The sequence below is a fragment of the Thunnus thynnus genome, chromosome 18 (assembly GCF_963924715.1).
Source record: "Thunnus thynnus chromosome 18, fThuThy2.1, whole genome shotgun sequence".
In the NCBI taxonomy this organism is placed as follows: Eukaryota; Metazoa; Chordata; class Actinopteri; order Scombriformes; family Scombridae; genus Thunnus; species Thunnus thynnus.
The window spans coordinates 727128-741962 of NC_089534.1; the positions used below are offsets into that span (position 1 = coordinate 727128).

Sequence of the window (14835 nt, forward strand, 5' to 3'; positions counted from 1 at the left end):
TGTATTTTTGTCCACTAGAGACTCATATGCAGCAAGTTATAGTTCACTTCTGTCTAAAAACTGATGACATGATATATTTTTATTCAGCTGTGTGGCAGAAAGAAAAAACTTTGCACAATTAACACGCAGCTAAAATCATCATTATGTGATTAGTGTCATAAACTATCTCTCCGTTTGTTAGAAGCTCTGTTTTAAAACCAGAGTGGAAATAGAAAGTCTGAAACAATAAAATGTTTCTACTGACCTATAACAATGTATATATTGTTCTTTTTTACTTGTCACTTTATTGTAACTCAGGACTTTTGTCCATGTCGGGATCCTGTAGGAATGATGACTCCATTGATCTGATTGGTCAGTGGTCGGACTGTTGACAGGTTGTGATGCGATCCTATGAAGTTAACCTGCTCCACAGCAGGTTAGCTGCTCAGCATCAGTTACCATAGTGATGAACCCCGATAAGAAGTGAACTGGTGACGTAGGACTGAAAACCCAGAGTTAAACCTGAAGTTACCTCGCTAACCCCAAAACCTGCTTCATAGTACAGGCCTCTGGTCACAATGTCAGTCACCAACAACAACCTGTAGTTAGTTTGAGTGACAGCTGCCATCTAGTGGTCGTAGTAACTGTGAGGTGGAGCAGTGGTGCAGTTCAGGTGATGTTTATATATGTGGACAGATTTCCTCATTCAGAGGAGGAGGCTGGATGGAGGCTTTAACCCAACAATGGACTTTGCCACAGGAGACCATAACTACTATGGTTATGATGGTTGCCATGACGACAAAGGTGGTCTAACTTTAAGGAAGTAGTAACTTTAACCCACCACATGTTTCTCTATTCTTAACAAGGTGATTATTTTAACCCAAACCATCATCTTTAAACCTAACCAGACCTGAACCATGAAACATCATTATAGTTTAACAGTGATGTGTGACGGTTTTATAAAACACAGACAGATGATGTCGTCCTGCTGATTACTGTTGATAGAGACGCCAGATTAGAAAACGCTGCTATGTGTCGTTCTGGAGTCACATGATCAAACCACTGGTTGTTTAATTTGGAGGAGTTGTAAAAATAGTATTAGTCACTAAGGTCAAGAATTAATTTTCACATCCATGATATGTCTTCTTATGAGAGTTGGATAACAGACACAAACATTTTACAGTCTGACCTCTGATCAGTAGACTGATGTTCATGTTTGAAGGTAATAGGTTGATAGATAGACCCGTCACTCTTCATGGACACACAGCTGGGTTCAGGAGAATCTGGTCTCTGCTGATGGATCCTGATGGAAACAGAGAAATGATAAAAACAAGTGTAACTTACACTGTTGATTCTGAACATTGTTGTGTTGGTGTGTAGTTTTGTGTCGGTGAACTTGAGCTTCCTGCTCAGATTCACATACAGCTGCTAGTTTAGTTGCTTCCTGCTGCTGCAGACTCACCATCCTGGTGGTGTGAGGCTCATTGATGCCTGTCTGCAGCTTCTCCTGGACTATTTGGCATCTGTCCTGATCTGGGCCATGTCATAGTAAATGGTGTCTGATCCTGCCTCAACTATCACTACTGTTCCCATAAACCTCAATCAAGATTCAGAGTCTTCCACAGCTACCTTCCTAACTGAAGAGTTAAACAATTCAAATTGTTAGATTATTTACAAGAAGCTGTACTTTTGATCGTCTTTTACTGTTTTATTTATCTTAATAACATACTGTTGCACGTCAGTATTGACTCAGTGTGTTTCTGTAAAAAAATCACATGTCGTGTATTAACTCAGATACTTAATGTGTTTGCTGTGTATTTGCTTATATATCATTTATAATCAAGATTATCTTGAAAGTGACATGTTTTTAAAACGTATAACAGACGTCCGGGTCAGACAGGACGTCAGCTGGACCATTTTAGAAAGTAGATCATATTAAGTTGTTAATCTCAGCATATAGCAGAATGTACACTGTATACAGAAACATTAGTAGAATAGTTAAATAGTCTCATTGATGATGGTAAAGACATATTTTGACGTTGCTGGAACATCCAGGTAACATCACGGATAGCAGCACAACTTTCATTGTGGAACTATTTTTGAGTCATTACTTATTGATTAAGTTTTGCTGGGATAATATAATCAAGCTGCAATAGAATTTCATTCTCTACAACAGAAACATGTAAATATGTTGCACATATGCAGATGAGAACAACTTTATCATGAGTTCAGCTTCGTTTAAACACAGTTGAAGTGATCACAGAGAGCAGGACGGTCAGAACATCGACTTGAGATTCTTGACAGACACCCGACTGAGTCCATCACGGATAGCAGCACAACTTTCATTGTGGAAGTTTCATTGAGTCATTTGGTCTTATTTTCTGAGTTTTGTCCCTCATTTATATCAGAACTAACAACACTGGGATCATTAAATTAATTCCTCAAATGTGGAAACACAGTGACATCACTAAAAATAAATCTGAAGAGTCAAGAAACACGAACAGTCAGACAATCAGTCATAACTATCATATCAATCTTAAAACATACTGACATCTGATAATGTGGTGATGTAGTTAATGTTTTTAAGACTACAGAGAAAAGAATGAGACGTGATTAATGAGTTCATGACAAAGACTTAAATATTTTCTAAGGTGTGATGGAGAGAAACAGAAACGAAGATTTTATATTCTGATCTCTGATCAGCAGATTCATCGTTGAACTCAGTAGGTTCAGACATCAACTTGAGCTTCTTGACAGACACCTGACTGAGCCCAGCAGAGTCTGGTCTGTGAATCCTCTTTGTTCTTCAACACAACACACACAGAGCTTTGAATGTGAATAATGATGATCTTAGGAAAACTTTATCAAGAAGAGTTTTTTATATAAACATCATCAACCCCAAAAGGCAGGATTCACATCAGATGGTCAATATTAACAACCAGAGACCAGATGTAAAATGTGTAAGAAAAGAGTGAAGTTCTGTTGTTCCTCCAAACACTTTAGTCCCAGCTGAGAATGTGGTGGAATAAAATCAAACATTAACACTGAATAAACTCACATATTGAATTATGGACTGAGATTTGTGAATTTGTTCCCAGATTTTATTTGTGTACTGAAATGTGTTTATATGTGACAGAATGTGTTTTAAATGTGTTGAGATTTGAGCTGGAACAGGCTCCTGCTCCTGAGAACATGTAAAGATATAGATGATGGATGGATGCTGAGATTTGTGAAAAACTGTAGTAAGTAAATCAGTTTTCACTACAGTTTAAATGTTTTACACTCTCTCAAACCAGCATCCAGCTGTTTGTGTTCTATCAGAGTTAATCCAGTTAAAACACTCGGCTGTTCTGTCTTACCTCTTATCATTTGTCTCTGTAAAGACTTTGTACCTCTGTTTTAAAAAGTGTTATACAGATAAAGTTTGTGATTTTTAGGAAAGCGTCTGTAGGAGGAGTGTGTGTGTTTGTAGTTATGAGAACCTTGTGTGTAAAAACAGTATTAGTCACTGAGGTCAAGAATTAATTTTTACAACAATGATATGTCTTCTTATGAGAGCCGGATAATAACAGACACAAACATTTTACAGTCTGACCTCTGATCAGCAGACTGATGTCCATGTTTGAATTCAATCATTCGATCCGTAGACCAGTCACTCTTCATGGACACACAGCTGGGTTCAGGTTTAAGTTTAAGTCTAGGTTTAGGTCCCGGTCCAGGTCCAGCAGAGTCTGGTCTGTGCTGCTGCTCTGGGCTTCAACACAACACACACAGAGCTTTGAGTGTGAATAATGATGGTGCAGTGATGTGAGTGGAGAACAGTGATGGACAGTTAGAGATCCTCATCTCACCTCTGAGCTTTGGTCTGGCTGTCATGTTCCCCACACAGAGAGCTTTTAGAGGGAGGGACTCCCTCCTCTCTGTCCTCACACTGATCCATAGCAGAGAAACACCTTCACACAAACACAACAACAAGCTCATTCATTACAACAAGCTGCACATCACAGAGCCACACTGCTGTCTATCACACTGTCATTCTTTATTCTACCACCAGATGGAGCCAAAGTCAGTAATTACTTAAAGATTTCCACTGTGGATACATGTTGAAGAAACTGCATTAACTATATTCCTTTTTATACAGTTGTATTTTTGTCCACTAGAGACTCATATGCAGCAAGTTATAGTTCACTTCTGTTTAAAAACTGATGACATAATATATTTTTATTCAGCTGTGTGACAGAAAGAAGAAAATACTCACCAGGTGAATTCAGGTCCACATCTGGTCACAGAGTCGTTCTACCTTCACCTGTAGAGGAAACACAGAGAGAAGCTGCAGCTGATTCTCCTTCATCAGTCCTTCATCATCAATCTGAGGACACTGTCACTCTCTCATAACTTCACAGTCAAAGTCCAAAACTATAAAGATGATATTAAACCAGTGAACCTTGCAGCAGAGTTCAGCTCCAAACACACAGGAGGAACCTGCCAAGACTCTCTGTGAGGACATTAAACAATCTCACAGTGCCGCAGTATTCTGATTTACCTGGAAACTGATGTTCATCTGTCCACAAACTAATGTCATTGTTGTCTGTCTGATGCAAACAGAACAGCAAAGAACTGAACTTGTGTTCCGTGTGATCAACATCATCTGTATATTTTTACCTTTACATGCACACTACTGCCTGTTGTGTCTGATTTTAATCATGTCCAGGATATGATATGTATCATAACCAGGTTATTGATCTCTGTATGACTCTAACATTATCCAGGTTATTGATTAACTGACTCCACATTGGAGACAGTCTCTGTTTTTTCTCTACAGCTGCAGGTATCTGATGACACTCACCTGTCTGACCTTGTTTTATGATCCAATATTTATTATAATTCTATTTTTTCCTTCATTATACAACTTACTGTGCACAATCATTAAAACAGTATAGATGTTTTACAGCTGAGTGCTTGAGCATTAAAAGAATATATAACTATAATTGTATATTGTGTATAGTGTCCTGTAGAGTTTTCCAAAATCTCTACAGGATGTCAGTGTTAATCTGTTTACACAGGATTTAAACAGATACTCGTTAATCTCAGCATTCATGAAGTACTGAAGTTTTCCACCAACAGCAGCTGTTTAGAGGTTTGGTTCACCTGTAAAATGTCACTGAAATGGAAGCAAAACGACGCTGCTGCATCGCTCGCTGCTGCTGCTGTCATATCAATAAAATATATTATATATATACAGTTTTCTAGTATTATATATTGTTGATTCACTGATTCACATCGCTGTCTCTTCAGGGGTTTTAAAGGAGCACAGAGAGGCGTTTTTGACATCTGTCATTACAGGATCAAACATCTGGATTTATAGGTGACATCATCAAAATGCCTTCATTTGATTGGCTCAGAAAATCAATTATTTTACTTTAATTTCAGGAAGTAGATCATTGTTTATCATCAGGTTATCTTTTGTTGAACCTGCATGACTCCAGTTGAGGACACATATCGTCCATATGCTGGTTATGAGTGTTATCCATGTGGAGAATATTATGATGTTTGCTTAGAACAATAACCTGGTTCTCATTCATGATTCTGACATAATGAGGTTGTTTATTAAGTATCAGCCAGAAATTTCTGCCGTAAGTCTCCTCTCAGTATCAGCTCTTTACTGCCCTGCATTGGACATCATTCTTCCTCTTTGGTGCCGTTCCAGCTGGCTTGTTTATGCCTAAAATCAGTCCTGACTGTATGTGTCACACTCAGGGCCATGATGAGTTTCCAACAATCATTTACTGAATAAACATAAAGTTACTGATGCAATAAAAATAAATATCACTGCAGACAATAGTTGTCAATTATCATATTTATGATTTCTTCTTAATCTTAAGTTGCCATGTTTTTGCCCTTTAGTCAGTGTTGGATAATAAGGAAGTTAGTTCAGAAGATTATATGGTTGAATTAACAGAAGCTTGAACCTTAATGATTCACATCATCATCATCATCACCATCATCATCATCACCATCATCATCATCATCATCATCATCATCATCAGAACGAGAGTGAACATGTAAAATCTGTCAAACTAAACAGTTTTATTTGCTGCTGCAGCTCTCAGCCTGGTTAAATAACTGAATATCATCAGTGAAAAGATGATTTCAACAGTATTTCAGTGACTAAAACATTATCAGAGATTTTCAACTGTAACATATTTTATGACCTTTTATTACAGTTAATCACTAATGAGGCTTCCTCTGAAATGAACTCCTCCTGCTGGACTGTTTATTGTGACATAATGACACAATTATAAAGTCTTAATAACTGTAATAATGTTTGTAAGTTTAAAGGTGAGTGAAGGTAGTGACCCTTCATACTGTCATGAAAATTCTCTAACGATGAAATTAATGGAACATGTAACTCCTGACTTCAAGAAAAAGTTTTAAAAAATAAACTTAAAGCAGTTTGAAACAGTTTAAGTTGATTTTATGTAAAATCTCAGTAAATAATCACATCACTTTGTACAGTCAGTCAGTGTTGAAAGCTGATCAAACTGTTTATTGATCAGATTGGTTTGATATCAAAGCATAGTCTGAGCTAGATATTATTACTCATTTTTCATTATTATCAGATCTGGAAAGACGCAATGACAAACTATCAAAAGGCAGTTAAAGAAACTAAAAGATTTTTTTTTCGAGTTTAATTTTAGCAAATCATTCTAACTCCAGGATTTTATTTAAAACAATAGAGTCAATCCCCTTGTCATTTTATTGATGCCTCACAAGAAACATGTGAGAAGTTTTTAAAATTTTTTAGTGATAAGGTCATGGAAATAAGGCAACAAATCCCCCCCAGCCCATGTTTTACATACCAGCAGGGACATTAATTGTTATTTTAGTCATTTTAATTCTATATCACTGTCATTTTATCTGATATCACAGCCCACATGAAGCCCACCATGTGCAGTCTTGATGCTATCCCCATGAAATTTCTCCAAAGTTATTGACACAGTTGGCCCCAGTATTTTACTGATTATCAACAGTTCCCTAGAAAATTGATTTTTTCCTTCTATTTTCAAACATGCTGTTGTGCAACCTCTTTTAAAGAAACCTAACCTCGATCCCTCTGTTTTTAATAATTTTAGACCAATCTCTAAACTTCCCTTTTTAAGCAAAGTTTTAGAAAAAGCAGTTTCAACCCCACTTTTAGCTTTTATGTGTCAAAATAATATCTTTGAGAAATTTTAGTCTGGTTTTAGAGCTTTACATAGAAACCGCTCTCCTCAAGGTAACTAATGACCTCCTTTTACCAGCTGATAGGGAGGAGAGCGCAATCAAGGACCCTGCACTTGATTGGTTTTATTCTTACCTTTTAGAAAGAACCTTCTCGGTCACCATCGGTAATTTCACTTCTTGCACAGCCCACATTACCAGTGGTGTACTGCAAGGTTTGATTTTAGGTCCAATTTTATTTTCTATCTACATGCTTCCACTTGGCCAAATCATTCAACAACACAACGTTTCTTTTCATTGCTACGCAGACGACACACAGATATACCTTCCCCTGAGACCCGGTGACCCAAGAAGCCTAGCTGCTGCTGTAGATTGTCTCAGTGATGTCAACTGTTGGATGGAACAAAAGTTCCTTCAACTCAACAATTCAAAAACAGAAGTCATACTGTTCAGTCCCCCTGATCCAAATAACCCCATCAGTCTTGGTCCCCTATCCACCCACATGATGCCCACCGCCAGAAATCTCGGAGTACTGTTCGATTCAGGTCTAAGTTTCAAACCACACATTAAAAAAGTTGTCCAGTCCTGCTTCCTCCAAATCAGAACCATTTCCAGAATTAAGCCAATGCTCTCCCACTCTGACCTTGAAAAAATCATCCACACTTTCATTTTCTCCAGACTAGATTACTGCAACTCCCTCCGTTCCAGTATAACACAAAAATTCCTGTTCCGCCTCCAACCGGTTCAGAACGCAGCAGCTCAGCTTCTTACTGGTTTTAACAAACGACATCACATCACCCCGATTCTGGCTTCTCTCCTGTTCATTTTAGAATTGATTTTAAGATTTTACTGATTACTTTTAAAGCATGTCTGGGTCTGAAGCTCCAAGCTACATAACAGATATGCTGAGCCCGTACGAGCCAGCCCGCAGCCTTAGATCCTCAGCTGGGGCCCTTCTGGCTGTTCCAAAGTCGAGGCTTAAATCTAAAGGTGCTTTTTCCATCACGGCCCCTTGACAAAGCACTTTGTAAACTTTGTTTTTAAAAGGTGCTATATAAATTATTATTATTAATAATAATAATAATAATATTCTCCTCTATATTCTTACATTAAATATGCAGAAAAAAATTCTAGTTAGATAAATAACAGACCACAAAGTCAAAGTCCTCAACATGAAACACAGAATTAAACAAACATTTGAAGAAGTTGAATTTCAGCTTCAACAAAATGAAGACTGTGAAGCACTTTGTAACTGGTGTTTGTGAAAGGTGCTATATAAATAAACTTTGCTTGCTTGCTCCTCAATATTCTTACATAAAATAGGCAGAGAAAACAATCTTATCAATCAAAATAATCTTGTTAGACAAATAACAGACTGCCACAAAGTGGAGCCTCAACATGAAACACAGAATAAAACAAACAAACATTTGAAGGTTGAATTTCAGCTTCAACAAAATGAAGCTCTTCTTATTTCTTCTGGAGTTTCGTTCATTCCACCAATGCAGCGAACAAATCAACATAACTCATCACTATAACAACCATCTCTACTGTTATCACATCATTCAAAACAAACATGATGAAAACTGTTGGTTACGTTACCTTTAGATGCTGAAAATCATCTGAATCAAGCTGATGAGTGAAGATGAAGTTAATCCGCAGCTTCAATGGGAAACCAACCAGAAGAAGAACAAACATGTAACCGACAGCAGGAAGTTTTTAAGGTCTTTTGATTCTCAAACAGTCTCAACTCTCTGGATTTATCTTTATCCTGAAGTGTTCTTTAAGGAAATCTGATAACAGAACAGCAGCTCTGAACTTTGGAACGAAGAATCTGGAACAAAAGTCAAATATCAACAGACAATATGAATCTTTATCAGTCTGATGTTTGACTTTTATTCCAACAAGGAAATAAAAAGTGTTGAGATGCATTAATGCAGTCTGTTGTTTCTCTGTGATATGTGCAAAAATAAATTGTTCTTTCTGTTCTTCATTATTATGATTCGGTGGGCGGGACTCGGTCTTAACCTAACAAACCACACCTGATCTGATAAGAGGCCTGGCTCAGGCCTTGCTCACATGGTGAGCTGTGTGTTATAAGCTACCTTCTCCAGTTGACTGTGCATCAGATGCATTCATTGAGTAAGTTGAAGACATCTGTTATAGTTATTGCAGTTTCTTTGTTTAATAACCAAATGAGTGTTTTTAAGTAGAGATTTAAAGTATTAAAGTACCTTTTGTGTACTTTTTGATTAAGATTTACTAGAGTACCTTTTGTTTGCTGATTATTGTTTCATCTGCATTTTTTTTTAGCCCTTAAGTCATCATCATCATCATCGTCATCATCATCTCCTGCCAGTCAACTATTCATTGTCAACCTGTGGACAAGACAATGAACTGTTGAACAGCTCTCATCCCTGGTCCTGGTCCTCATACTTTAACTGGTGTGCCAATACAGAGGCTTTTACAACACTCAGCTACCACAAAAGTCAAGTTGTTACAACCTCTTTTAAGAGTCCTGACAAACAACATAAAACACATAACACATAAACATATCATGTCTCATAAATACATCACAATAATAGAGTGAAAACACTGCAGTACAGTCATAAAATATTACATCCTGAAGAAAACAACCCAGCAGCTGTCTGGATAAAACTAAGAGAAATAAAATGAATTGTTACCTGTACAATAAATACTGTTTATTATAAATACTGTTTATTATAAATACTGTGTAACAAATACTGTTGATAATAAATTCTGTTTATAATAAATTCTGTTTATAACTGCACAAAACAGTTTATTGGTTAAATATTGTTGTTGTGACGCGGTTTATGTGTATTTACATGTTTATATTAACATGTAGCTTTAAAGCTAAATGAAGCTAACCGACTCAACACACGTTAGAAATGTTTAACAGCTTCGACAAACTTGATTCAAAACTTTGTGACTTTAAGTGAAACTCGCTTTCGTTCAAATGCAAAAGATACAAAGTGATAAAGACAGAAACAAGAGCATAATGTGATGAAGAGGAGAAACCATCATCGGGGCTGAAACAGGGTCTCTGAGGCAGACGTTACTCCGTTAGAAAAGGAGAAAGAACATTCAAAGGATGAAAGAGAGAAAACTAAAGATAAGATTGTGCACAGTAGCAGACATCTACATATACAAGAACACAAAGTCATTAAAGTTAAAGTGATGAGATTATAATTACTAGAGGGCAGTTTATAAAGGATAATATGAGATAATATGGAGAAACAAACCTTTTACAGATAAAATATGAGACGGCAGAGCGTCTACAGGACTGAACCTCTGTCAATGAAACCAAACTGTAGCTGAGATGTTTGACAGACAGCAGGTCTGAGTTTACACTTATTTAGACTGAATAATTGTGCAATTGATGATTGTAGGAACACAGTTGATGATAATATGGAGGAGGAGTCCTGAAACTCTTCATCAGATCTCATGTAAGAACATTTTCTTCTCCTCAACCTCTCTGACGTTTTTCTCTGTGAGGTTTGTTCCAACAAGTAAAAAAAGCGAGGGACAGGTTGGGTCCCAATTGTATGTTAGAAAGTTGAGCTGTCCAAGCACAGAACGGAGCCGGAGATGCTCGAGCTGTATGCTGTGGAAAATAAGTGTTTTGTGAAGTGCTGTGATGTAGTGAAAAGCCGGTGCCAGGGCCCTCTGGATGTGTGCATACAATAACCGCAGGCTGAGGAACTAAAAGGGATACGGTAGTGGTGCTATGGGGAAGTCTTTTGGGCAGCAATACTCTTAACTGGGAAACCCTAACCCAAGTGTACTCACTTAGTATAAATATATGTTGAGGAGAGTCACATCTCATCCATTAGTCAAGGAGTAAACCGAACTTATCAGATGCATCAGTGCAAAAAAGCACCTAAGCTGCGACCTATAAGTTCAATCTCCTCCGAATCTGTCAGATCCTCAGCCTTAGTTGGGGCGACCTTTAATCAATACTTTGGAATAGTCATAATATCTGTGTATAACTTCTAGCTAAGAGTGAATTCCAGACCTTCTAATTTCCAACTCACAAAAGTTCATACAGGAGAAAATTTGGGTCAAAGCTGGAGAGACTGGTCTGATCAGCCAGTCATTCCAACTCCCAATAAATTATCCGGTTGAAGATAATATCCAGTTCCATAAATCCCCTGAACAACCTAGAGGGATTTAAAAAGAAAAAAAAAACAAAAAACCCTGAGAGTAAGGACACAAAACAAAACAAAAACAAATGTTTATATAAAATCATTCCCTGACTGAGGACAACTAACCAGACCTGACTCAGACTGATGGTGTGTGTGTTAAAATCTGTTTGTGTGACTCAACGGAAGTGAGTGTGTCTGAAAAGAAAAAGGATCAGAGACAGTGAAGCGCTGTGTGAGAGTTTTAAATTGCATATTGCACAAAGCTTAATGGGTCCCGTTGATTCTTAAACAGAATAAAGTGAAATTTAATTAATTTGCTCTATCTCATAAACGTAACACTTTGTTTATGCAAATTGTTTTATCCAGTAAATCTGCAATGCGTGTTTATTCCGAAGAACATGTGTAAATGTATGTTTGAATTGCAAAGTTGGAAGTAAGTGCATGGGTGCGAGAGAAGTGTTGTTTGGTTGAAGTGGAATAGGCGAGGTTGTGGCGCAGATAGAAAAGTTGTTGTTGCGAATTTAAAATTGAGAAGTCAGAATTGAAGGGGTTAAAGAAAAGTTAAAGAGTTAAAGGAGAGGTGTGAATGACTGAAGGGGACGAGTGTGATTGGTGTGAAGGGCCAGTGGGAGTGAGTAAGGTGTGCATGGACGTTGTAGTACAGTTGACTCATAGTTTGGCAACCGGCCTGGAAAGTACACAGACGCAGAGAGTTAAATATAGTCCCCCCTCCCTTGTGCTCACCCTGAGTCCTGCACAGAGAAATTAATTGTTTTTTAATCCAAGTGACCATAGAAGAAGCCGCCCCTGTCAGGCCCAAGAAGATCCAAGCAATAGCAAGACGCCAGAAGGAGAGCAGCAGGCCATGAAGGAAGCCACTCTCAATGATTCAGATGAGTACGATGCAAAAACAGACACATCCATCCAGACAGTGCTAGGGCCCACACCAGATTTCCCACACCAGTTTCACAGTATATTTACTACAACCAACAGAGGTACACTAATTATAGCAGTGAGTTGTTTAGAGCATTGGGGGCACAGTTACATGTGACTACTACAGTAGCATGGCAAAACAGAAAGTGTTGGAACGGATGACAGCAGAACGAAGGGGTTTTTGTCAAATGTTTGGAAAATATTGTTGTACATACATCCCAAATAATAAAAATGCTGATGGATCATTCACAATGGTCATGATGAAACTGCAAAAGTTAAAAGTAGAGATCAGGGGGAATGCTGGTGGGGGAGGTAGCCTGTCTCTGGATTGGCTAGACCAAATTTTAGGGAAATGCCGTTTTGGCCAAGGCAGCCATGAGTGCTGCCATAGTTCTAATTATGGTTTCTTTTTTGGCATGTTGCATCGTTCCCATGCTGAAGAGACAGTGCCTGCGAGCAATGGACAGACAAATGGACATGATGATGGGCCTGCAGGGAGCTCGGATGGTAAATGTACTGGCAAATGGACAATGACTCATGCGCCCAGTGGTCCAAGGACTACTGGGGGACGCAGACTTGCTCCTGATACCTGATTCTTTGAACGATGCCAATGATCCTGAGGATGAGTCAGAGCAAGAGGAGAATGAGCTCTGAGTACGGTGAGAAGAGGGACTCAGGTATTAAGGGAAAGGTGTCAGAATGGAAAGGAGCCCGACAGGGGGGACTTTGACTTGATACCTGTTGATGGACTCAGTGGACTGAATTGCACCACAATACACTGAATTAAGCACTTTTAAGTCATTACAGTATAAATTGTCCTGTCATATCCACTTAATTTGATGAACCGCTGTTTGAGTTATTATGAAAATGTGTTGTTGATGGTTCATGGTTCAAGGTGTGACTTGAGAAGTTGGTCACCTTTGGGGAAGAGGCCATGGGATAATTTTCCTTCTAAAAGGTTTTTCACTCCCATACATCTCTGAAGTTGTGAACTGTCTCATGTACTCCAATTGCATTATGATGAATGTTATCATAGTAATGTTATTCTCATGCGACTATCCTGAATATTATATCATTTTACTGTTTCAGTTTTGCAATGTGTTATGTTATCCATCACTCATATTCAACACATATAGTCTAAATCACTACAGTGATGTCAGGGGGGATATGTAGGAGAATGAGAGCCAGGTCACTATGACCTGGACCGATGCTGAACAAACAAACAAACAGGAGACATTTGGAATATTGGGAAAGGGGCGAAGTACCCCCCACACACACATAGTGCAGAGACGCCCACTCACATTTGGTCAAAGTCCAAGATAAGTGAAATTGAGAAATGTCCCAGCCTTCTTTAGAATTTGGGGTAGCCAAAGAGTCTGGTAAACAGGACACCCAACCTGCACACATGCACACACACAGCCTGTCCTCAGTATAAAAAAGGAATGTCATGTTCTGTAATGTTGGAAGATATCTCTGACTACGTTGTTAGTAGGCCGCTGTGAATAAAGAGATTCCCCATCTGACACCTGTGTCTCAACCAACCGATTCCTCTATGATTCACCTTTTTCTGCCACAACATATGTATTTTATTTTAAATGCAGCTTCATTCTACTTGAAATGAGAAAAGATTCACTGTTACAGTTGTGAACATCTGTGTTTAATAGACTGTTAGTTTCTTTCATGTTGTTGCTGTTTGAACTCATTCACACCTCAATCAACTGGATTCATGTTTCTATGTGTTGAAGCATCAATCAGCCTGAACAGCTGCTGCACTAATATTATTAACTTTATTAAAGCACATGAACTTTGTTTAGAAAACAGATATAAAGATTATTATTATTATTATTGTTAATGATATGAATATACAGGATATAACATGTTGGATTAATAAACTTTAATTTATGATGGGCAGCTGAGTTCTTATGACCAAGGTACAATTAACAATGAATAAAAAGGATTTAGGTTTTTATTGTTTTATTGGACTTTACAGCAGCCTACTTTCCTTTTCCATTGTATTTATATAACATATCTGTAATCATTCTACAATATTACTCTATCATATAATATTCTATGGTGTTTCTATAATATTAATATTTCTCTGCACTACAGTAACATCACATTGTAAATATCACATATGGTCACATATAGCAACATGATTTCCAGCTGTGATTGTTGGTAAACTCATTAATGTGAGACCTGACGTGTCTGTGATTACTGGATATCTGATATCTGATCAATGATCAATGATTCTGACCCTGCTGATGTCCTCCTGGATCAATCTCCAGCTCTGATTGATCACCTGCACCACATCATCATCATCATCATCATCATCATCATCATCAGCCTGGAACCACACACACTTATCTGATTAGTAAATCTGTAACAATATGTCTTCATGTAAAACAGTAAAAATACATTATTATTTGTCTGTGTGGACATTTATACACTATTAATACATATATCACTATTCTATTAATATACTAAAACTGAACTATTTTAACTTCATGTTCAAACTATAACAGAATGAATAATAAAGAAA

At 37.7% G+C, this 14835-nt stretch overlaps 2 protein-coding genes and 1 long non-coding RNA gene across 6 annotated transcripts in view; 1 reads left to right on the forward strand and 2 right to left on the reverse strand.

Moving 5' to 3' along the window:
- The window catches only part of LOC137169470 (uncharacterized), a 125914-nt gene that overhangs the window by 98156 nt on the left and 12923 nt on the right, over nt 1-14835 (reverse strand). For all 4 annotated transcript variants that reach the window (XM_067572686.1, XM_067572685.1, XM_067572684.1 and 1 more), the window contains exons 4-6: nt 3831-3932; nt 3575-3733; nt 1169-1282 (exon numbers count right to left, since the gene is read on the reverse strand). In XM_067572686.1, coding sequence (XP_067428787.1) covers nt 1169-1282; nt 3575-3733; nt 3831-3932 — 375 coding nt within the window. The remainder of the gene's footprint in view (nt 1-1168; nt 1283-3574; nt 3734-3830; nt 3933-14835) is intronic.
- Nucleotides 1-14835, forward strand: part of LOC137169482 (uncharacterized) — a 118493-nt gene that overhangs the window by 87044 nt on the left and 16614 nt on the right. The window lies entirely within an intron of this gene.
- The window catches only part of LOC137169474 (NLR family CARD domain-containing protein 3-like), a 36276-nt gene that overhangs the window by 10359 nt on the left and 11082 nt on the right, over nt 1-14835 (reverse strand). The window lies entirely within an intron of this gene.